The following is a 25,142-nucleotide window of genomic DNA, read 5'->3' as shown; positions in this document are numbered from 1 at the left end:
GAATCCCTGATTCTCAGGGGTAGAGGTCTGTCTCAGAAAGTAGTCTCTACCCTAATCAGAGCCAGGAAACCGGTCTCTAGGGTGATTTATTACAGGGTCTGGAAGGCCTATGTAGGCTGGTGTGAGTCCAAGCGATGGCTTTTCTCGCAAATTTACCATCGATAGAGTATTAAGTTTTCTCCAGCTAGGAGTGGATAAAGGATTGGCATTAAGCACAATCAAAGGACAGATTTCTGCTCTGTCAGTGTGGTTTCAGCGGCCGCTGGCCACCCACTCGCTGGTTAAGACCTTCCTTCAAGGGGTCTTACGTATTAGACCTCCAGTTAAATCCCCGCTTTGTCCGTGGGATTTAAATCTTGTTCTGTCAAGTTTACAGAAACAACCGTTTGAGCCGTTGGCTGAAATTCCTTTGGTTCTACTGACAAGGAAGTTAGTATTTTTGGTTGCCATAGTTTCCGCAAGAAGAGTTTCGGAGCTAGCGGCCTTATCCTGTAAGGAACCATATCTTGTTTTTCATAAGGACAGGGTCGTTCTCCGCCCTCATCCTTCCTTCCTACCGAAGGTTATATCCAGTTTTCATTTGAACCAGGATTTGGTATTACCATCCTTCTTCCCTAAACCTACTTCCAGAAAGGAAGGGTTGCTGCATACCTTGGATATTGTCAGGGCCATGAAGGCCTATCTTAAAGCTACAAAGAAGATCCGGAAAACAGATGTGGTGTTCATTTTACCGGATGGGCCCAAGAAGGGGCAGGCAGCTGCAAAGTCTACCATTTCTAGGTGGATTAAGCAATTAATCACTCAGGCCTACGGCTTGAAGAGGTTGCCTCCTCCAGTATCATTAAAGGCTCATTCTACTAGAGCCATGGGCGCCTCCTGGGCAGCACACCACCAGATCTCTATGGCTCAAGTTTGCAAGGCGGCAACCCGGTCTTCTGTCCACACGTTTACAAAATTCTACAAGTTGGACGTAAGAAGGAATACTGATACTGCCTTCGGGCAGGCAGTGCTGCAGGCTGCAGTTTGAGACCCTCGGATTCCGGGGGCTCCTCTTTTTTGAGTTAAATTTAAAATTTAAAATTATTTTTCTCAAATAAGTTGGATTTATTATGATTTGAGTATATCTCTAAATTAAATCCTTTTGTCTTGGAGATGTTCTCCCTCCCCTCATTGTAAGCATTGCTTTGGGACATCCCATATAGTAATGAATATGCCGCTCTGTGTCCCATGATGTACGATAAAGAAAAAGAGATTTTTAATACAGCTTACCTGTAAAATCTTTTTCTTGGAGTACATCACGGGACACAGAGCTCCCACCCCTCTTATGGGGACCATTTTGGGAGGCATACTGCTTGCTACAAAACTGAGGTACTCCTCCTATGGGAGGGGGTTATATAGGGAGGGGCATTTCCTGTTTGAGATTGCCAGTGTCTACACCTGAAGGTACTCCATATAACCCATATAGTAATGAATGCCGCTCTGTGTCCCGTGATGTACTCCAAGAAAAAGATTTTACAGGTAAGCTGTATTAAAAATCTCTTTTTTTCGTGACTGCGACATTACGGCGGACACTTCGGACAATTTTGACACATTTTTGGGACCATTGTCATTTTCACAGCAAAAAATACATTTAAAATGCACTGATTACTGTGAAAATGACAATTGCAGTTTGGGAGTTAACCACAAGGGGGCGCTGATGGGGTTACGTGTGACCTCATCTGTGTTTCTAACTCTAGGGGGGTGTGGCTGTAGGTGTGATGTCATTGATTGTGGTTCCCTATATCAGGGAACAGACGATCGATGACGGCGCCACAGTGAAGAACGGGGAAGATGTGTATATACTCACCTCTCCCCGCTCTTCAGCTCCGGGGACCGATCGCGGGACTCCAGCGGCGATCGGGTCCGCGGTCACGGAGCTTCGGACTGGGTCGCGCGCACCCGCAACCCACGGCTGGGCACTTAAAGAGGACGTACATGTAAGTGCTTGTGCCCAGCCGTGCCATTCTGCCGACGTAAATGTGCAGGAGGCGGTCCTTAAGTGGTTAAATTTGTATCGGTGTGTTTTTAGGTAGAATAAAAAAATAAATAAAACAAAATGCGCACTATTGTTTCTGGGCGGTACTCCGGGTACAAACGCCAACTAACATACACCGATGTGGTATCTCTGCGACCATCGTCGGGAGAACTTGCTTCGGGTTGTTCTTTGGGGGTGGGTTGTGGTAGTAACAAGAAATAAACATCTACATTTAAAAAATATATTTTTTTTTACAATTTTGGGACAATGTTTTTCCGATAAAAAACAAACCAGGAGATATCCATTAATGTTTCCCGCCAAAAAAAACACAAAACAACAATTTGTCCTGAAAAACACGCGGTCCACCTGGATGCAGAAAGTACTTGTGGTGATCGGTCCGGTATTCCTAACGCATATGTTCTCCGTCTCCCTTACAGAGCAGCATTGCTTCGGATCCGGGGCGCCGGGTCCTGCACAGCATGCTGAGTCCTTTCCCCAGCCCCTTTCACAGTCCCTTCCGCAGTCCCATGCGCAGTCCTTTCCGGAGCCCCTTCAAAAACTACGGACACCCCGTGGGGAAGACCAACGACTTCGACTGCGATGACGAGGAGATGAATCTCAACTGCTTTATCCTCATGTTTGATCTCATATTAAAACAGGTACAGAGCCCGGCGTCCCCGCTATTCCCCTCCCCCCCGCTCTTCCTCTCCCCCGCTCTTCCTCTCCCCTGCTCTTTCTCTCCCCCCCCGCTCTTTCTCTCCCCCCGCTCTTCCTCTCCCCAGCTCTTCCTCTCCCCCGCTCTTCCTCTCCCCCGCTCTTCCTCTCCCACCGCTCTTCCCCCTCCCCGCTCTTCCCCTCCCCCGCTCTTCCCCTCCCCCGCTCTTCCCCTCCCCCCAATCTTCCTCTCCCCTGCTCTTCCCCTACCCCCGCTCTTCCTCTCCCCAGCTCTTCCTCTCCTCCGCTCTTCCTCTCCCCCGCTCTCCCCTCCCCCCGCTCTTCCTCTCCTCCGCTCTTCCTCTCCCCAGCTCTTCCTCTCCCCCGCTCTTCCTCTCCCCCTGCTCTTCCTCTTCCCCACTCTTCCTCTCCCCCGCTCTCCCCTCCCCCCGCTCTTCCTCTCCTCCGCTCTTCCTCTCCCCAGCTCTTCCTCTCCCCCGCTCTTCCTCTCCCCCGCTCTTCCTCTCCCCAGCTCTTCCTCTCCCCCGCTCTTCCTCTCCCCCTGCTCTTCCTCTTCCCCACTCTTCCTCTCCCCCGCTCTTCCTCTCCCCCGCTCTTCCTCTCCTCCGCTCTTCCTCTTCCCCGCTCTTCCTCTCCCCAGCTCTTCCTCTCCCCCGCTCTTCCCCTACCCCCGCTCTTCCTCTCCCCGCTCTTCCTCTCCCCAGCTCTTCCTCTCCCCCGCTCTTCCTCTCCCCCGCTCTTCCTCTCCCCAGCTCTTCCTCTCCCCCGCTCTTCCTTTCCCCCCCGCTCTTCCTCTTCCCCCACTCTTCCTCTCCCCCGCTCTTCCTCTCCTCCGCTCTTCCTCTTCCCCACTCTTCCTCTCCCCCGCTCTTCCTCTCCCCCGCTCTTCCTCTCCCCCGCTCTTCCTCTCCCCAGCTCTTCCTCCCCCCGCTCTTCCTCTCCCCCCGCTCTTCCCCCCCGCTCTTTCTCTCCCCCGCTCTTTCTCTCCCCCGCTCTTCCTCTCCCCAGCTCTTCCTCTCCCCCGCTCTTCCTCTCCCCCGCTCTTCCTCTCCCCCGCTCTTCCTCTCCCCCGCTCTTCCTCTCCCCAGCTCTTCCTCTCCCCAGCTCTTCCTCTCCCCCGCTCTTCCTCTCCCCCGCTCTTCCTCTCCCCCGCTCTTCCCCTACCCCCGCTCTTCCTCTCCCCCGCTCTCCCCTCCCCCCGCTCTTCCTCTCCCCCGCTCTTCCTCTCCCCAGCTCTTCCTCTCCCCCGCTCTTCCTCTCCCCCGCTCTTCCTCTTCCCCCGCTCTTCCTCTCCCCCGCTCTTCCCCTACCCCCGCTCTTCCTCTCCCCAGCTCTTCCTCTCCCCAGCTCTTCCTCTCCCCCGCTCTTCCTCTCCCCCGCTCTTCCTCTCCCCAGCTCTTCCTCTCCCCCGCTCTTCCTCTCCCCCGCTCTTCCTCTCCCCAGCTCTTCCTCTCCCCCGCTCTTCCTCTCCCCAGCTCTTCCTCTCCCCCGCTCTTCCTCTCCCCCGCTCTTCCTCTCCCCAGCTCTTACTCTTCCCCGCTCTTCCTCTCCCCCGCTCTTGCTCTTCCTCTTCCCCGCTCTTCCTCTCTCTCTCTCTCTATCTATCTATCTATCTATCTAGGAAAGCTGAAAGTGCTGTGGGGGAAATAGTCACACAAGGGGGCCCGAACAGCAGGTGAAATGGGGGCACACAGAGGGGTCTGGACAGTAGGTGAAGGGGGGCACACAGAGGGGTCTGGACAGCAGGTGAAAGGGGGGACACACAGGGGGCCCAGACAGCAGGTGAAATATGGGCACACTGAGTGGCTCGGACAGCAGGGGCTGGGGGTGCAGATACTAGAACCAATCCCCTTGCAGCAGTAGTAGCCGGTAGTGCTCCAGGGGAAGGCACAAGAGGATCAGTTTCAGCAATATGACAGTACAGGCGCTCCTCCTGATTGGCCGGTGCCCAGGCCCCCCTTTTGAACTGATGGGACCCGGGCCCAGTCCAGGAAGGCCGGCTGTACTACCTTATCAGTAGCCCTTCTGCTGGGACCCAAGGGCCACAGATTGGGCACCAAGGCTGTAGTGTAGAGCATCCCTGGGTATATTGGTGGAAGAGATATGGGGGACGTCTAATGGGGCAAACTGCTTGTTGTGTTTCAGATGGAGTTGCAAGATGACGGCATCACGCTGGGATTAGAGAACAGCCTATCCAAAGACGTCATCTCCATCATAAACAACGTGTTCCAGGCCCCCTGGGGGGGCTCCCACACCTGTCAGAAGGATGAGAAGGCGGTGGAGTGCAGCCTGTGTCAGTCCAGCATCCTCTGCTACCAGATGGCCTGCGAGCTGCTGGAACGGTTGGCGCCCAAGCTGGAGATCCGTTTGGTGGTATGTTATCCCGCTGTCAGTGCTCAGGGGGGACCTCTGCTTCCCGCTCGGTATTGTTGCCCAGAGATTTTTCTGCAAGAGTTACTGTCAGGTAGATGCCAGAGTGCCGTGAGAAACACCCAACATGTTTGCCTAGATTTATATAGTAGATTTGTCTCTCGCATGACATTGGGTTTGCTAAAGCACCGAGTACATGGATGCCAACTATTCTGAATAATCCCGGGACAGTCCCGCATCCTGGCCCTCGGGACAGTCCCGCATCCTGGCCCTCGGTGCCCTGGGCCATGTCCCGGGATCACAGCATCAGCCTAGTTTTTTTCTGTTCATTGAAGGACACAGCAGAGCTTCATGACGGATGGGTTTGATGTCGCCACTCTCAGGAACCATAAACCAGACAGAGACAGGGGGCTGGATTCACGTAGATCGGCGCATTTTTACGGCGGCGTAGCGTATTTACGCTACGCCGCCTTAAGTCAGAGAGGCAAGTGCTGTATTCACAAAGCACTTGCCTCCTAACTTACGGCGGCGTAGCGTAAATGGGACCGGCGTAAGCGCGCCTAATTCAAATGAGGATGAGGGGGCGTGTTTTATGTGAATGATTGGTGACCCGACATGATTGATGTTTTTTACGAACGGCGCATGCGCCGTCCGTGTACATATCCCAGTGTGCATTGCTCCAATGTACGCCGCAAGGACGTATTGGTTTCGACGTGAATGTAAATTACGTCCAGCCCCATTCACGGACGACTTTCGCAAACAACGTAAAATTTTCAAATTTAGACGCGGGAACGACGGCCATACTTAACATTGGCTACGCCACCTAGGGGGCAGCTTTATCTTTACGCGGCCTATCTCTTATGGAAACGGCGTATCTTTGCTTGCGACGGGCAAGCGTATGTTCATGAATCGGCGTATCTAGTCATTTACATATTCTACGCCAAAATCAACGAAGGCGCCACCTAGCGGCCAGCCTAAATATTGCACCCTAAGATACGACGGCGCAGGCCGTCGTATCTTAGATAGGTTTAAGTGTATCTCAGTTTGAGCATACACCTAAACTTAGGACGGGCTTAGATTCCGAGTTACAACGGCTTATCTACTGATACACCGGCGTAACTCTTTGTGAATCCGACCTAGGAAGTGGAATCTAAAATCACACTTTTAATAAAATGGAAAAAATATCACAGTTCAGGAATGTCATCAAAAAACAGAAGCCAGGGTTTGGATGCCAGAGCGGGGTCAGGAAACCAGAAGTCAGCATAGTCGGGCGCAAAAATCAGGAACAGGAATCAGAAGGGGAGTCAGCCAGGCCAAGTCATACACAAGAGCACAGGAGGGAAGCACTTACAGATCATAGACCACACAAGGGCAAGGAGAAAATGAACTAAGCTGCTTAAATAGCACCCCCCCGAGCAGCACCCACCCCCCGCGGCGGTTTGCCGGTCGGTCTGGCACTTACCCCCTTAGTGGCGGGTAGCAGCCAACGCGGTGCAGCAGCTTTGTGTCCTTTATTCCCATGGCGGCTTCCAGCTCCTCCCCTCCTCCTCCTCCTAGGCGTCCAATAGGATTGCCTGTCCTTTCAGCCAATCGGGTGACCGGTGTCAAATCCCGCTTCCTGATTGGCCCGGGAGGAGGATCGAATATTCACTCGCTGTTGAACCGCACCTGGATGAGATCGGAGCGCACTCTCTGCGACCTGAACCCACCCTATATTGAAGCCTATTATAGCCTCTGGCCCGAATCGGTGCTTCAAAACCCCCCCCCCCCCCACCACCACATTGGAATTCATGCGCCGGTGTCCTGAAAGGGGTCGGACGCATGGATGGGGGGGCGGCGCCTAAACAGGCCGCCCCTGGTTGTCACCCTATAACAGGAAGTGCCTGTACAAGGACCTTCATGGCAGGATCACCAGGCAGATTTTAAAATAAATATAAATGACTGTTACAAGAACTTGTTAAAAGGCGCCTTCCATGGGTGCGTCGCGGCCCCCGGGGCGAGCAGAATCGTCTTTCGCTGTTCTCGCTGTAGTACAAACACCTCCCCCTCCCCCCCCTTCCCGTAATCCGTCCTTCTTGGCGCTGTCAGGCTGAAAAATGATCCGTACACTTTGAGGGATATTCCGGAACACACGGCGGCTCAGCGGGATTATTGATGCGCACGTTTTAGCCGGGCCCCGTGCTGAGCCGCCACGCTTGCGGAGATCGCCGTGATTGATGGGCTGAATTTCCGGTTGGCGGACTTGATCTGTTGTTACTGTTTCAGCAACTTTGGTGACAAATGACTGGATATTAACAAGGGAGGGGGGGGGGGGGGGGGAGGGGATTGATGGAAGTGTCCGTGGAATCCTCAAACACTCACATCACTCACCGTCCTATGAAGTGCCTGCGGAGCTCTTCAGGGATCAGCTCCTCTCTGATTAGAGAGAGGGACAGGCGGGGGCGTACGCCTCGTATATCACTCATCAATTACTGGATATGAAGGTTAAAGCTGAACTCCGGGCAGCTGAATACAACACCGTCCATCCAGTCCTGAGATTTACACAGACCGCGGCATGGGACAGGAGGAGCATGCGTGGCACTGGATGTTGACAGGCTGAACCTTGGGGGCTGGTGATGCAGAGCTGGAAAATGCGGCTGCACGTCAGGTCAGGAGCAGCCGGTAGGGTGAGACAGTTGGGGGTTAAGGAAGAACTCCAAGCCGAACGCGGGGTTCAGGAAGGCGGGGCTTAACAGCGCTCCCAGTCAGCGTAACCACTTAAGGGCCGGGCCTACTTTTCAGACTCTGTGTTTAAAATCTTTTTTTTTTTGCTAGAAAATTACTTGGAACCCCCAAACATTCAGGCCCGGATTCACAAAGCACTTTACGCCGACGTAGTGCAAATGCGCGCCCGGGGTACGTGTGCGCCGGACCCACAAACTAAGATGCGCCTAAAAACAGGCTTCATCCCGCCGGCGTAACTTGCCTACGCCGACGTAGGGTTTGGCGCACATTTAGGCTGGACGCATAGTGGCGCTCCCATTGATTACCCATTCAAATATGCAAATGAGTGAAATACGGCGATTCACAAACATACGTGCGCCCGACGCAGTGCGCGTAAGTTGTACGTCCGGCATAAAGTTATTCCCAATAAAGGAGGTGTAACCCAGTGTGTCTGGCTGGGCGTAGGTTACGTTCACGCCGTACGCAGTGATCCGGCGCATTTTAGGCAGTTGTTCCCACGTGTTTCTGAGCAGGCGCAGAGGGATGCGTCCACGTCTTGGCGCATGCGCAGTTCGTGATACGTATCTGTCTGGCACTCGGCCCATCATTTCCATGGGGTCACGCCTCATTTGCATGGCTCACGCCCACTTCCACCTGCGCCGGCGTACGCCTTCGAAACCCAGCACAGCGTTGGGAGCACTGGCTTGGTGAATTCCATGCTTGCCTCTCTGCGCTGCGTTGGCGTAGCGTATATTATTTGCGTTACGGCGGCGTAATGTGCGCCTGCTGTCTGTGAATCCGGGCCAATGTATATATTTTTTTTTCAGACACCATAGAGAATAAAATGGCGGTCGTTGCAATACTTTTAGTCACGCCGTATTTGCGCAGCGGTCTTACAAGCGCACTTTTTTTGGAGAAAAAAAATGTTCTTTTGTGAAAGATAATATAACGCCGAGTAAATTGATACCCAACACGTCATGCTTCGAAATTTCCCATAGGCAACATTTAAAAATTTCTACAGGTTACCAGTTTTGAGATACAGAGGAGGACTAGGCCTAGAATTATTGCTCTCGCTCTACCGATTGCGGCGACACCTCACATGTGCGGTTTGAACACCGTTTTCGTATGCGGACGCAACTTACATATGGAGCACTTTCATTTTTATATTTAAAAAAAAAAAAATATTATTTATTTAACTTTTTTTTTTTTTTTTTACACTATCCTTTTAAAAAAATAATTGGGTCACTTTTATTTTTATTACAATGAATCCCTTGTAATAGAAAAAAAAGCATGACAGGTCCTCTTTGACCACTCCCCTACCGTGTGCCGTCACATCACGTCCTGGACTTTGTGGGGTGATATCTGGATGATGGGAGGAGCTACAGGCATCATTCAGATATCATTCTTTTCTGGCGGAGATTCTGCGCACCATAAGAACGATCATAGGGGCAGTTCCGCCGCTTGATCGTTCTTATAGGCGGTGGGAGGGGACAACCCCCCCCCTTCACGCCGACATCCGCTGCTTCTCCGGGCTCTCCCGTGCCATCGGAGTCCCAGAGAACGAATCGGCCCCGCTGGACGAAGACCATAGAGATTTCCGGTGATCGGATGGTCTCTATGACCGTCAGAGGCCCCGGGGCGACGTTATGACGTCACGCCAGGGGTACCCGAAAGTAAACAAAGCCGCAATCGCGGCTGTCAGTATGAGATCGGTGATTTTTTTTTTCTCGATCTCATGCTTTCCAGCCTGGAGGAGAGATGTGGGGGGAGGGGGAGGTCTTATTGACCCCGCCTCTCTCCATAAAGAGGACCTGTCACACACCATTCCTATTACAAGGGATGTTTACATTCATTGTAATAGGAATAAAAGTGATCAAAAAATAAAAATATATAAAAAAAAGTGTAAAGATAAAAAGAAATTAAGTAAAATAAAATATTTATATATATATTTTTTAAACGCCCCTGTCCCCGGTAGCTCGCGCTCAGAAGCGAGCGCACACGTAAGTCCCGCCCACATATGTAAACACCGTTCAAACTACACATATGAGGTATCGCCGCGTGAGTTAGAGCGAGAGCAATAATTCTAGCACTAGACCTCCTCTGTAACTCTAAAATGGTAACCTGTAAAAAAAAAATTAAGCGTTGCCTATGGAGATTTTTAAGTACAGAAGTTTGGCGCCATTTCACGAGTGTGCGCAATTTTAAAGTGTGACATGTTAGGTATCTATTTGCTCGGCGTAACTTCATCTTTCACATTATACAAAAAAATTTGGGTAACTTTACTGTTTTGATATTTTTTAATTCATAAAACAGTTTTTATTTCCAAAAAAAGGCATTTGAAAAATGATTGCGCAAATACCGTGCGAGATAAAAAGTTGCAATGACCACCATTGTATTCTCTAGGGTGTCTTCTAAAAATATATATACAATGTTTGGGGGTTCTGAGCAATTTTCTAGCAAAATAATGATGATTTTTACATGAAGGAGCGAAGTGCCAAAATAGGCGCGGTATGGAAGGGGTTAATGACAGGACCTCTTTAATGTGAGATCCGGGAGTCAAAAAGATCTCACATCTCATATTTAAACTAAAATGCAATAAAAAAGAAAAATCCACTTTAAGAGCTTTGGGCGGAAGTGACGTTCATGGAAAACGGGCATTACTCAAAAAATCCAGCAGGTGGCGTCCTTCTAATGATACCCAATGGAGGATCGGGAAGGAGCTGATTCGGATTCTGGTTGGTTAATGAGAGTAAAAGGAATGCAAATGTGATAAATATGTTTCTTTTTATACGGCTTTTGATCTTGAAAATGTGCTCATCATGGCGGATCTCATCTCTGATACCCCCCCCCTCCCCTCCCCCATCTGTCCTTCCAGGAGCCGACTGACAGCCTAGAGGAGAGTCTGCTATACTCCCGGCCGGAATTTATCATCGGCGCCGCCGAGGGGGAAGAGGAGGAGAATCCCGCCAAGAAACACGCCGACAATCCCGGAACTCACCCCGAGACCGCGGGACCCACCAACACAACAAGTATGACCACCCAATCAATACTTCCCATTATTTAAAGGGGAACTCCGCCTTCATATGGTGCCCTGGGACCGTTCTGTACACTGCACCCCCCCCCCCCCCTCAAAATGTTGTTTCCTGCTCTGGGATTGGCTCACTGATTTCTCCTAGAAGTCTGCACTAGGATACAAGTTTGTTTTTTAGGCATCCCCTGCAATAGGAATTTGAGTTTAGGTGAGAAACTCCCCCAGGCGATGAGGACGTGACGTAGCGCGAGTGAGGTGGGAGGTGTAGGACGGCTCGATGGCGGCAGGAGACACACGCCGCTCTGAGGCTCCGTCGGCACCGCTCGTGACCTCGCAGACCACAGCGTGCGATCTGTGAGAAGCAAGCGGGTGCCGCAACCCCGCCGCATCCCCGCCTGGGACCGGGAATACCAACCTGGAAAACGCCAGTGAACGAGCCCCCGTTGGATACGCAGCGCTGGAGAAATGGAAGCTGCTGCGTTCTCAGCACCGATGTCAGCAGCCTGAGTGGGGATATGCGCTTCAGGGGCTGTCAGAAACCCATCGGAGGCTCGTAGCCGGGCAGTGGAGCAGGAGGAAAAGTAAAGGGTCTGGTGAGGCGCTCAGTTGAGCCGATTCCGAGCGGGTCCCCCCCCCGTGACCCCCCCCCTCCCGTCGGTTATAATACTGTCCCCCGGAATTACCATACACCAGTACACCAGCACATCATAAGGAGTCTTATTGTGTAAAAATGGAAAATAATTAGATGTTAATCGTCTATTGGGTTAGATTCCTGTGAGAACTGTATATGAAGGGAACACAAAATGCAAAGTGAAATATAAGTAACATACAATTGAATGAATAACCCACACTGGGACAGAGTTTGATAGCTGGTTCATTTGAACTCACCACCTGGTGCAAAAATCTTTACACTGCCTGTTCTCTGTAGGGCATATTTAAATATATGATCACAGCCCTTACTGAATGGCTCTGGATGGTCTGCGGAGTCAGACAGGAGGGAAATCTAGGGCAATATAAATTCTGATCTTCCCTCTTATGAACTACCTAATTACCCCTGTATTTAGGTGAATTAACGACAACACCGATGATATGGGCATTGAGGCATTAGCATTCTGAGGAGAAATTTAGGCTGGTGAAGGATGACCAAAAACACACTACTATTTCTCTGGACTGTACCGGTAATGCATACGTGACCGTGAGAAGCTGGAAAAACTTTAGTTTTTGAAACTGGGGGACAGGGGAAAGGCCTGGGCATTGAAGCATTAGTGTTTTGAGGGGAAACTTAGACCGGTGAAGGAGGGCCAAAAATTCATTACTCTTCTCTGGACTGTACCGATAACGCACACGTGACCGTGAGAAGCTGGTAAAAATTCCAGTGTGTGAAGATTGGGGGACAGGGAAAGATCATTTAGGCCCCCCCCCCCCCCGGATTCAAGGTGTCTCTCCCTGTCTCTGGAACGGTGAGGACGCTCTGGACTGATGTAGCATAGGAGACTACTCTCAAAAAAAAAAAAAAAACATCGAAGGTATTTTCCTTCTAAGGAGTGAGTCCGGGAGCCCAGGTAATTCTGCTTAATAGCAGTAATCGTCCTCTCCCCTGCTGATCAGCCCCTTACCTCTGTGTTTTAGTTCAGGGCTCTTGCTTTCCTGTGGCCCTCTCTTTATTAAAATAATTATTTTTTCAGGACATGAGTAGTATATAGGGGAAGAGAGAGGCTCACATCAGGAGGAAAGTCGTGGGCTTCTCTCGTTCCCTTAAAAAAAAAAAAAAAAAAAAATTCCATCTCCAAACTGGGGAAGAGAATCAGACCCTCCAACAAAATGAATAGGTCTACGAGGGGTGGCACTACAAAACCAACTAAGAATAACTCGGGGAACAGCTCCATACAACAATATATGACGCAGGAAGGGAGCCTAAAAAGCCCAGGACTCGCAAAAAAAACTGAAAAGAAGAAGTTCGATAAAAAAAAAGGAGTAGGAATAAGTAGTGGGGAGAGTTCTAGAGGTGAAACGACACTAGAAAGCGAGCAAGAGCAAAATAATGCAGAGGAGCTATCCCAAGATACACAGCCCCCTACAAAGGCAGAGATGAACGCAATGCTGGTGAGGATGGAAAATGTCATGGAAAATATCATAAGGACAGAAATTAACAAGATAAGAATAGATCTAGGAGGGCTCTGTGAAAGAGTGGTAGAGACGGAAAAGAGAATAGAGGAGCAGGACCAGGAAATAAAATCCTTGAAAAAGCAAGTAAAGGCCCTGACCGAAAACCAGAGATTGGTGGCATATAGGATTGAGGACCAGGAGAATCGCAACAGGCGACAGAACCTTAGAATCAGAGGGCTATCAGAAGACAAGGAGGAAGATCTAAAAGACATCATGAACACAATTTTTAACCCCCTGCTAGAGAGATCAGTAGAATCCAAGCCCCTTAAGATTGAGAGAGTACACCGAGTGGGGAACCCCCAACAAATAGAAAGATACGGCCCAAGAGATGTGGTCGTAAGGTTCAGGAATTATGTTGACAAAGCAGAAATATGGAGCAGGCTTAGGGGGAAACCCCCCCTGAGATATAGAGACACCGAGATACAAATATTCTCCGATCTTGCTAAAGAAACACTGGCAAGGAGGAGATGCTTGAAACCCCTCTTGGAACTCATGCGGGCACAAAATATTAAGTACCAATGGGGATTTCCGGCTTGCCTCATAGGTATAAAGGGGGGTAAAACAGCACGACTTAGGTACCCGGAGGAACTGAATGATTTTTGCTCTAAAATGAACTTAGTAATCCCTGAACTCCCTGATTGGGTGGATTAGCGGGGCGATGCTTAGTATGGAATTTTGAGATGCTGGACGGGGAGGGGGGGGGGGGGGGGGGGGGGGGGGGGGGGGGGAGTCAAGGGGGAGCCCTCAACACCACCACAAAAGAGGAGCCAAGGATGAAGGCGAGGAGTCTTCTACCAGTGGCTCCCAGGCCAAGATTGGGCCGGGGTGGGGGAGGGAGGGAGGGGGGGCTGGGGAGAGAGGGGGGGGGAGGGGGGAAAATGGGAGGGAGGGAGGGTAGTGGGCCAGGGAGGGGAGGGGAAATGGGAGGGGGACCATCTGAACGACTCCACAGGAATTCTTTTCAAACTCAAAAAAGGAAAAGGGAAAAAAAAAAAAAAAAAAAAAGGAGAGATAAATGACAGATATTAAGTTCTTATCATATAATGTAAAAGGTTTAAACTCCCATATTAAGAGACATAAAATTCTTGCCGAACTTACGCAGTATAAAGTAGACATTGCCTACCTACAAGAGACCCACATTACCTTAGAGTCTAATATAAAGCTGTTTTCATCTGAATATCCCGTCTGGTATTATGGAGATACAGTCTCATCGAGATCCCGGGGGGTTGCCATAGGATTTGCAAGAGGAGTTAGATACACATTGGTGGACAGACTGAATGATCCGGAGGGGAGATTCTTGTTCTTGAAAATAAAACTAGGACAGGAGGACTACACTCTGGCAAATGTGTATGCACCCAATGTGAATTCGGCTAAATATATTAGTAAAATTCTCAGAAAATTAAAAAAATTTGAAGAGGGACATGTGGTGTTGATGGGGGATTTTAACTTCTGCATGTGCCCGAGCCTCGATAGTACGTCCCATGCTCAGGGGAATAACGGAGAGCATCTCAAGTTACTGAAAAAACAAATGACACAAAATCAAATGGTGGATGTCTGGCGAATCCTTAACCCCAAGACACGAGACTATACGTTTTTTTCCCCTGTGCATGGGACGTACTCGAGGATTGACTACGTCCTCGTAGACCATAGACTTTTGGAGAGGGTGGTCGAAGCAAGTTGTGAGATCATAACGCTATCAGACCACGCCCCCATAACCATGAAAATAAGTACATCCATACAAAAATGTATTCTACCTGAATGGAGATTGGATGAAAGTCTGTTGAGGGACGAGGTGGTGGTCGAGAGAGTACAGAAAGAATTGGAATGGTATTTTCAGGAGAATGACAAGGAGGGAATCACAGGAGCAACCCTGTGGGACGCCCACAAAGCGTATATAAGAGGGATTTTTATTGCAGAAGGGGCAAAGAAAAATAAAATGAGAAGGAGTAAATTAAAAACACTAAAAGAGGAGATATATAGGCTGGAACAGGAACATAAATTACAGGGCCAAAAGAAGGAAACACTCCGTAAGTTAACTTTAACAAGGGATGAATATAAAGCCCTTGCCGGGCAAGAAACCAAGAATTTCATAGACAGGGTAGAGAGTGAAAGATATGTCTGGGGAAATAAACCTAGTAAAAACTTGGCCAGAATGGTAAGAAAAAAGAAAACCAGAAACTTTATCGAAAAAATCAGGAATGGGGATGGGGACTTAGTATACGCGACAAATAAAATAGCAGAATCTTTTAGAAGCTATTATGAAAAACTATACAATGTCCAACAGAAGATTAGGGACCCTGCCGAAAAAAAGGATAAGATCAGGGAAGTATTACGGCAAACTAATCTACCGAAGATAGAAGAGTATGAGATAGAAAGAATGGAGGAAAGTATTACTGAACAGGAGATAAGTGAGGTCTTAAAAAATACTCCCAATGGGAAAAGCCCGGGACCAGATGGCTTCACGTCGGCCTATATACAAAGGTTTAGTACTATCTTAGTCCCTAGACTATGTCAATATTTCAATGGGTTGGGGCGAGACTATGAGATGAGCAGAGAGGCATTAACAGCTACGGTCACTGTCATTAAAAAAGAGGGAAAGGACAATACGAATTGTTCAGGGTTCCGACCTATCTCACTCCTGAATGCAGATACCAAACTGTATGCAAAAATTTTGGCCGACCGAATGAGGGGGGTGATGACTGCCATTGTCCACCCAGACCAGGTTGGTTTCATACCTGGGAGGGAGGGAAAGGACAATGGGGTTAGGGCACTTCTCCTCATGGAGCAGATCAAAGAAAGAGGGACCCCCGGTCTATTCCTGTCAGTAGACGCTGAGAAAGCGTTTGATAGGGTAGACTGGGGGTTCCTGATACAAACACTAGAATGTATAGGAATTGGCCCAAGGATGATCAAATGGATCAAAACGCTCTATTTCCACCCATGTGCTAGGATCAAGATCAATGGATCTTTATCCGCACCCTTCGAGATGAGAAATGGAACCAGGCAGGGTTGTCCCCTGTCCCCTCTTCTTTTTGTCTTATCATTGGAACCCCTGCTGGCAATGGTCCGACAAAATCCAGAAATATATGGAATAGAGGTTGGAGAAGATGAGCACAAATTATCCGCCTTCGCAGACGACATTCTATTCTATATAAGCAGCCCAAGAGTCACTCTCCCGAAGTTAATAGCTACCTTAAAACAATATGGTGAGGTGTCAAACTTTAAAATGAATACAGAAAAGACGGAGATCCTAAATATCAACATTCTTAAAGAAGAAGAACAATATCTGCGGAAGAAATATAATTTTAAATGGCAAAAAGAAATAAAATATCTGGGAATAAAACTGGCAAATTCCATAAAGAAAATATATAGAATAAACTTTGTCCCCCTGCTCAACGAAATAAAAAGTGAAATTAAAAACATATTTAATAGACCAATTTCGTGGTTCGGGAGGATAAATGTAGTAAAAATGGTTCTCATCCCAAAAATTCTATACAAGTTTCAAATGGTCCCAATATACCTACCACCGTCATATATTAAAATAATTAACTCCCTCATAATGAACTATATTTGGAATAATAAAAAACACAGGGTGTCTGCTCAAATCCTAAAACGGGCCAAGAAAAAGGGAGGCTTAGCTGTACCCGACATCAGATTGTATTATAATGCTTCGGTTCTCTCACGGGTTATAGAATGGGCTAAAGAATCCCAGGATAAAAGATGGATAAATATTGAATGCACATTAGCGAGGGCACAGTTAGGGAGATTAATTTGGAATCCACCACAACACAGATTCTTACACTCCTCAACACACACAATTACTCATAATGCATGGAGGATATGGGATAGACTTCACAAACAATTAAAAACAGAATTCAACTCACCCTTTATTGATTTAAAAGAAAATGAATATTTCATTCCAGGGACAAAAGAAGTAGGGGGAAATTGGATCACAAATAGAACACAGTTAAAAGATATAACACTAGATGGCAAAATTAGGACACTTCACGATATTAAATATAGGATTGGAATTAGGGCGCTCGACGAGTGGAGATACTTGCAGTTAGCCTCATTCGTCAAACGCCTACCACACCCTTTGAGGTCACAAGAGGATTACACCTTATTGGAACAATTGTGTAGCATCGAAAGTTCAAAAGGAAATATATCTAAAATCTATAATTACTTGCAGAAAACGGAAGAGTTGGACACGCCAAAATACATCCAAAATTGGGAAACAGACTTAGGGGTCCCAAGGGGGGAAAACGACCATAGGAAGAATCCTGAAAATGACTCACACCTCGGCAGTAGATGTAAGAACTGCCGAGATGAACTACAAATGTTTGACGAGGTGGTACGCCACCCCAGATAAATTGGCAAAATTCAGAGGGGGAGAGTCAGAGAAATGCTGGAGAGGTTGTGAGTCAAGGGGAACAATGGCACACCTATGGTGGGACTGCCCGAAAATTAAAGCCTATTGGAAAAAAATCTTGTCCCTGATAAATGTAATAACAAAAAAAGAAGTGGAAGATAACCCATGGGTAGTTCTCTTTCATGGGGGGGAGATTCCAGAGAAGGAGTACAAGGGTTCACTGATCCCTCATTTGCTGAACGCAGCGAAACGATTGATTCCCCTTAAATGGAGAGACGCGAAAAGTCCGCAAATGTGGGAGTGGATCGACTCCGTAGAGGACACTTATAGGAGAGAGAAATTAAAATACGGGAGCTATAAACATAAGGAAGGGGAAAAGGATATATGGGTACCCTGGTTGGAATTTAAAAAGTCTTGGAGGTTCGCAGAAAACCTGAGAGAGGAATAGGAACGCATTTTTCAATCAAGAGAATGAATTCTTATAGTGGAGTCGTGGAATGGTCCAGGGAGGGGGTGGGTAGGGGGGGGGGAGGGGGGATTTAGTTTGGGAGGGGGGAGATGGGGTGCTGGGTATTTTTTTTTGCCACGCAGATAAAATCTTTTAAAAATTCCGTACTTACTATAAAAGAGTGAGTTCTAAACGGTGAGGAAAAAAAAAAAAAAAAAAAAAAGGAAAATATAAAAATAAACAAATAAATAAAATAAAAATAATAACAAGTATAAAAACTTGCAAAAGAAATAAACCACAAATGATGCTAAACCAGATGTAGAGACGGAATTATGAATAAAATCATGAGCAAGTCTCTCGCTGTGGTGAAGTCTGAAGTGGCAAAAAAAAAAAAAAAAAAAAGGTGAGAAACTCCCCAATGGGAGGAAAGTTGCAGGGTTTGTGCAATTAGTCCCATGAGGCACAGCAAGCCTCTGACAGCCACAAGCATGACACCCAGAGGCATGATGGGAGTTGTAGTTTTGCAACAGCTGGAGGTCCACTAATTGCAGATCCCTGCTTTAGAAGTTTTTACCCATCTGGGAGTATCTCACCTAAACTGAAATTCCTATTGCAGGGGATGCCTCAAATCTGATATGTATCTTAGTGCAGACGACGTCTACTGACCTTCACCGCTCTAACCGGCGTCCGCTCTAACCGGCGTCCGCTCTAACCGGCGTCCTCACTAACCGGCGTCCTCACTAACCGGCGTCCTCACTAACCGGCGTCCTCACTAACCGGCGTCCTCACTAACCGGCGTCCTCACTAACCGGCGTCCTCACTAACCGGCGTCCGCTCTAACCGGCGTCCTCACTAACCGACGTCCTCACTAACCGGCGTCCTCACTAACCGGCGTCCGCACTAACCGGCATCCTCACTAACCGGCGTCCTCACTAACCGGCGTCCGCTCTAACCGGCGTCCGCACTAACCGGCGTCCTCACTAACCGGCGTCCTCACTAACCGGCGTCCTCACTAACCGGCGTCCGCTCTAACCGGCGTCCTCACTAACCGACGTCCTCACTAACCGGCGTCCTCACTAACCGGCGTCCTCACTAACCGGCGTCCGCTCTAACCGGCGTCCTCACTAACCGGCGTCCGCTCTAACCGGCGTCCGCTCTAACCGGCGTCCTCACTAACCGGCGTCCGCACTAACCGGCATCCTCACTAACCGGCGTCCTCACTAACCGGCGTCCTCACTAACCGGCGTCCTCACTAACCGGCGTCCGCACTAACCGGCATCCTCACTAACCGGCGTCCTCACTAACCGGCGTCCTCACTAACCGGCGTCCTCACTAACCGGCGTCCTCACTAACCGACGTCCTCACTAACCGGCGTCCTCACTAACCGGCGTCCGCACTAACCGGCATCCTCACTAACCGGCGTCCTCACTAACCGGCGTCCGCACTAACCGGCATCCTCACTAACCGGCGTCCTCACTAACCGGCGTCCTCACTAACCGGCGTCCTCACTAACCGGCGTCCGCACTAACCGGCATCCTCACTAACCGGCGTCCTCACTAACCGGCGTCCTCACTAACCGGCGTCCTCACTAACCGGCGTCCGCACTAACCGACGTCCTCACTAACCGGCGTCCTCACTAACCGGCGTCCGCACTAACCGGCATCCTCACTAACCGGCGTCCTCACTAACCGGCGTCCGCTCTAACCGGCGTCCGCACTAACCGGCGTCCTCACTAACCGGCGTCCTCACTAACCGGCGTCCTCACTAACCGGCGTCCGCTCTAACCGGCGTCCTCACTAACCGACGTCCTCACTAACCGGCGTCCTCACTAACCGGCGTCCTCACTAACCGGCGTCCGCTCTAACCGGCGTCCTCACTAACCGGCGTCCGCTCTAACCGGCGTCCGCTCTAACCGGCGTCCTCACTAACCGGCGTCCGCACTAACCGGCATCCTCACTAACCGGCGTCCTCACTAACCGGCGTCCTCACTAACCGGCGTCCTCACTAACCGGCGTCCGCACTAACCGGCGTCCTCACTAACCGGCGTCCTCACTAACCGGCGTCCTCACTAACTGGCATCCTCACTAACCGGCGTCCCCTCTAACCGGCATCTTATTTTCTTGGTTTTTCTGTCACAGATGTGAAAAACGACACGGATCACAAGTTCTTCTACCAGCAGCTTCCTGTGACCCTGAAGCTAATTTACACCGTTCTCCAGGTACGTCCATTGTGGGGTGTATCTAAAGCCCCCCCCCCCCCCCGGGGTGTATCTAAAGCCCCCCCTCCCCTGGGGTGCGAATGTTACACCGTTCTCCAGGTATGTCCAATGTTGGGTGTATCTAACGCTCCCCCTCCCCCGGGGTGTATCTAAAGCCCCCCCTCCCCGGGGTGTGATTGTTACACCGTTCTCCAGGTACGTCCATTGTGGGGTGTATCTAACGCTCCCCCTCCCCCCGGGGTGTATCTAAAGCCCCCCCCCCCATTTCCTACGATCATCCGCTCCATCTAGTGGCCACAATGTGGTATTTTCCTGATTATTTTTTTTAGCAGAATTACAGATTATGGCCACTAGATGGAGCCACTGATTGTAGGGAATACACCTATTAGACACATTATGGGGGTTTCTCACAAGGGTTGGGTTTTTTTTCACAAGGGTTGGGGGTTGGGGGGTTGGGTGTTGGGGGGTAAAAGACCAGGCCGAGTGTCTTTCCCGCTCTTATTCTTCTCTCTGTGTTCAGGAAATGGCGAAGTTCGATGAGCCGGACATTCTCTTCAACATGCTGAGCTGCCTGAAGACTCTGTGCCTGCACGGCGAGTGTCTCTACATCGCTAAGAAGGACCACCTTCCCTTCCTCGCCTACATACAGGAGCACATGCTGATCTCCAGGTGAGCCGCCCGACCATCTAACCCCAAAGCATGCTGGGTCAGGGGTCAGCCGCCAGACCATCTAACCCCAAAGCATGCTGGGGTCAGGCTGGGAGACCAGCGGCTTGCTGGGGTCAGGGGTCAGGCTGGGAGACCAGTGGCTTGCTGGGGTCAGGGGTCAGGCTGGGAGACCAGTGGCATGCTGGGGTCAGGGGTCAGGCTGGGAGACCAGCGGCTTGCTGGGGTCAGGGGTCAGGCTGGGAGACCAGTGGCATGCTGGGGTCAGGGGTCAGGCTGGGAGACCAGCGGCTTGCTGGGGTCAAGGGTCAGGCTGGGAGACCAGCGGCTGTAGCAGTAGAGAGGATCCCACCAACCAGCAAATTACCCCGGCGCATGACGCGGGTTCGCCCGAGGCGCGGGGTCTAAGCACTACTCCCCATTATTCAGCTCCTGATGGTGGGGATGGGTTTTGCTGCATGTTAGTCCCGGGTCACGGTCCTCAGGAGGTGAACGAGACGGGACCAAGCAGAAGGGTGGTCATTAACCACTTCCTTACCGGGCACGTAAACCCCCCTCCTGCCCAGACCAATTTTCAGCGCTGACGCACTTTAAATTAACAATTGCGCGGGCACAGATAAGGCGGCACTGATGGGGACAGATGAGGCGACACTGATGGGGACAGATGAGGCGGCACTGATGGGGACAGATGAGGCGGCACTGATGGGGACAGATGAGGCGGCACTGATGGGGACAGATGAGGCGGCACTGATGGGGACAGATGAGGCGGCACTGATGGGGACAGATGAGGCGGCACAGATGGGGACAGATGAGGCGGCACATAAGGCGGCACTGATGGGGACAGATGAGGCGGCACTGATGGGCACAGATGAGGCGGCACTGATGGGGACAGATGAGGCGGCACTGATGGGGACAGATGAGGCGGCACTGATGGGGACAGATGAGGCGGCACTGATGGGGACAGATAAGGTGGCACTGATGGGCACAGATAAGGCGGCACTGATGGGGACTACTAGTAGTAGACACTCGGTTATGTTTTTGTGCCCATTGGTAGATTGGTGATGGTTGAAGTTGGTGGTCCCTCCGTTGTCTATGGGCCCCCGATGTTCATCAGTCCAAAGCCTCCCGAGTCATGTGATCGGCAGGCAGTTTTTGGTGTCGGAGAAATGAAACTGAAACAAATTTGTGAACTTTTTGGTGTTTGGCCAGCTTGTGGCGGGTTCTGAAGTCGGAGTTCTCCCAGCTGTGTTCCCTGGCGGTCCCGCTGCTCCTCCACGCTCTGTCTCTTCCGTACGGCGCCGATATCTTCTGGACAATTATAAACTCCAACTTCAACAGCAAGGACTGGAAGATGAGGTTTGAAGCAGGTAAGTAAGTACGCCTTTATATTTCTGGTGGCCACTAATAGTCCCTATAAGGACCCCATGGACTGCTATCTCTGTGACTGGAGGGCTGAGTGTGCGCAGAGGACACGCGCAATTCATTTCGTTCACAATTCGTTTTTACAAATTCGTTTATTCCGAAATTTCAGAATTTCCAAAAAATTTTCAGTTTCTAAATTTCCGGATTTCTGAAATTTCTAAATTCCAAAATTCCAAAATTCCAAAATCGGAACTCCAAAATTAAGAAATTCAGAATTTGAACATTTTTGGATTTTCGAATTTTCGAATTTAAAATTTCTGATTTCGGAATTTAGGAAATTCTAAAATTCTCAATTTGGAAATTCTAAAATTAGAAACTTTAGAAATTAAAAAATCCAAATTTTCCGATTTTAGGGATTTCAAAATCAGAATTTTCGAATTTCCAATATTAGGATTTTCGAATTCTAAATTCCGATTTTCGAATTCCAGGAGAATGCTTGTAATCCAAAGCACTTGCATATCAAAGCGAGTTTCCCCATAGAAGTCAATGGAAACTAAAATAATTTGTTCCGCGTTGACTTCTATGGCATGCAATACCGCATGCGGCCAGAGATGGGGGGGGGGGGGCGCCGGAGAGCCTTGGGAACACAGGAAAAGGCCAGAGGACCGATCTGCAAACATCGGAAAGGCTCGGGAATGGCGTATTTCTGAGTATTTCCGAACGACGCCGATTGGCGACGTTTGGCTCCCGCCCCCCACCTCAGCCCAAACGCAGTACTGCACTCCGCTTTGGCCTGGTTGGGACACATAGCTTGGCAGGGTCCGGAGCGTCCGGGTACAGTGGTATGGGAGGAACTGACTGTGGCTTTCATTCCAGTGGAGAAGGTTGGGAGACATAGCTTGGCAGGGTCCGGAGCGTCCGGGTATAGTGGTATGGGAGGAACTGACTGTGGCTTTCATTCCAGTGGAGAAGGTTGGGACACATAGGTTGGCAGGGTCCGGAGCGTCCGGGTACAGTGGTATGGAGGAACTGACTGTGGCTTTCATTCCAGTGGAGAAGGTTGGGACACATAGGTTGGCAGGGTCCGGAGCGTCCGGGTACAGTGGTATGGGGGAACTGACTGTGGCTTTCATTCCAGTGGAGAAGGTTGGGACACATAGGTTGGCAGGGTCCGGAGCGTCCGGGTACAGTGGTATGGGAGTAACTGACTGTGGCTTTCATTCCAGTGGAGAAGGTTGGGGCACATAGCTTGGCAGGGTCCGGAGCGTCCGGGTACAGTGGTATGGAGGAACTGACTGTGGCTTTCATTCCAGTGGAGAAGGTTGGGGCACATAGGTTGGCAGGGTCCGGAGCGTCCGGGTACAGTGGTATGGAGGAACTGACTGTGGCTTTCATTCCAGTGGAGAAGGTTGGGGCACATAGCTTGGCAGGGTCCGGAGCGTCCGGGTACAGTGGTATGGAGGAACTGACTGTGGCTTTCATTCCAGTGGAGAAGGTTGGGGCACATAGCTTGGCAGGGTCCGGAGCGTCCGGGTACAGTGGTATGGAGGAACTGACTGTGGCTTTCATTCCAGTGGAGAAGGTTGGGGCACATAGCTTGGCAGGGTCCGGAGCGTCCGGGTACAGTGGTATGGAGGAACTGACTGTGGCTTTCATTCCAGTGGAGAAGGTTGGGACACATAGGTTGGCAGGGTCCGGAGCGTCCGGGTATAGTGGTATGGGAGGAACTGACTGTGGCTTTCATTCCAGTGGAGAAGGTTGGGACACATAGGTTGGCAGGGTCCGGAGCGTCTGGGTACAGTGGTATGGGAGGAACTGACTGTGGCTTTCATTCCAGTGGAGAAGGTTGGGAGACATAGCTTGGCAGGGTCCGGAGCGTCCGGGTATAGTGGTATGGGAGGAACTGACTGTGGCTTTCATTCCAGTGGAGAAGGTTGGGACACATAGGTTGGCAGGGTCCGGAGCGTCCGGGTACAGTGGTATGGAGGAACTGACTGTGGCTTTCATTCCAGTGGAGAAGGTTGGGACACATAGGTTGGCAGGGTCCGGAGCGTCCGGGTACAGTGGTATGGGGGAACTGACTGTGGCTTTCATTCCAGTGGAGAAGGTTGGGACACATAGGTTGGCAGGGTCCGGAGCGTCCGGGTACAGTGGTATGGGAGTAACTGACTGTGGCTTTCATTCCAGTGGAGAAGGTTGGGGCACATAGCTTGGCAGGGTCCGGAGCGTCCGGGTATAGTGGTATGGAGGAACTGACTGTGGCTTTCATTCCAGTGGAGAAGGTTGGGGCACATAGGTTGGCAGGGTCCGGAGCGTCTGGGTACAGTGGTATGGGAGGAACTGACTGTGGCTTTCATTCCAGTGGAGAAGGTTGGGAGACATAGCTTGGCAGGGTCCGGAGCGTCCGGGTATAGTGGTATGGGAGGAACTGACTGTGGCTTTCATTCCAGTGGAGAAGGTTGGGACACATAGGTTGGCAGGGTCCGGAGCGTCCGGGTACAGTGGTATGGAGGAACTGACTGTGGCTTTCATTCCAGTGGAGAAGGTTGGGGCACATAGCTTGGCAGGGTCCGGAGCGTCTGGGTACAGTGGTATGGGAGGAACTGACTGTGGCTTTCATTCCAGTGGAGAAGGTTGGGAGACATAGCTTGGCAGGGTCCGGAGCGTCCGGGTACAGTGGTATGGAGGAACTGACTGTGGCTTTCATTCCAGTGGAGAAGGTTGGGGCACATAGGTTGGCAGGGTCCGGAGCGTCTGGGTACAGTGGTATGGGAGGAACTGACTGTGGCTTTCATTCCAGTGGAGAAGGTTGGGAGACATAGCTTGGCAGGGTCCGGAGCGTCCGGGTATAGTGGTATGGGAGGAACTGACTGTGGCTTTCATTCCAGTGGAGAAGGTTGGGAGACATAGCTTGGCAGGGTCCGGAGCGTCCGGGTATAGTGGTATGGGAGGAACTGACTGTGGCTTTCATTCCAGTGGAGAAGGTTGGGACACATAGGTTGGCAGGGTCCGGAGCGTCCGGGTACAGTGGTATGGAGGAACTGACTGTGGCTTTCATTCCAGTGGAGAAGGTTGGGACACATAGGTTGGCAGGGTCCGGAGCGTCCGGGTACAGTGGTA

General features: G+C 50.4%; 1 protein-coding gene across 3 annotated transcripts in view; it reads left to right on the top strand.

Moving 5' to 3' along the window:
• Window positions 1-25,142, top strand: part of UNC79 (unc-79 homolog, NALCN channel complex subunit) — a 218,786-nt gene that overhangs the window by 74,274 nt on the left and 119,370 nt on the right. For all 3 annotated transcript variants that reach the window (XM_040333248.1, XM_040333247.1, XM_040333246.1), the window contains 6 exons: window positions 2,452-2,673; window positions 4,835-5,062; window positions 10,638-10,791; window positions 19,915-19,994; window positions 20,515-20,663; window positions 21,870-22,027. In XM_040333248.1, coding sequence (XP_040189182.1) covers window positions 2,452-2,673; window positions 4,835-5,062; window positions 10,638-10,791; window positions 19,915-19,994; window positions 20,515-20,663; window positions 21,870-22,027 — 991 coding nt within the window. The remainder of the gene's footprint in view (window positions 1-2,451; window positions 2,674-4,834; window positions 5,063-10,637; window positions 10,792-19,914; window positions 19,995-20,514; window positions 20,664-21,869; window positions 22,028-25,142) is intronic.

This window comes from Rana temporaria, chromosome 13 (assembly GCF_905171775.1).
Source record: "Rana temporaria chromosome 13, aRanTem1.1, whole genome shotgun sequence".
NCBI classification, from domain to species: domain Eukaryota; kingdom Metazoa; phylum Chordata; class Amphibia; order Anura; family Ranidae; genus Rana; species Rana temporaria.
This window is presented reverse-complemented; position numbering and strand designations above follow the sequence as displayed.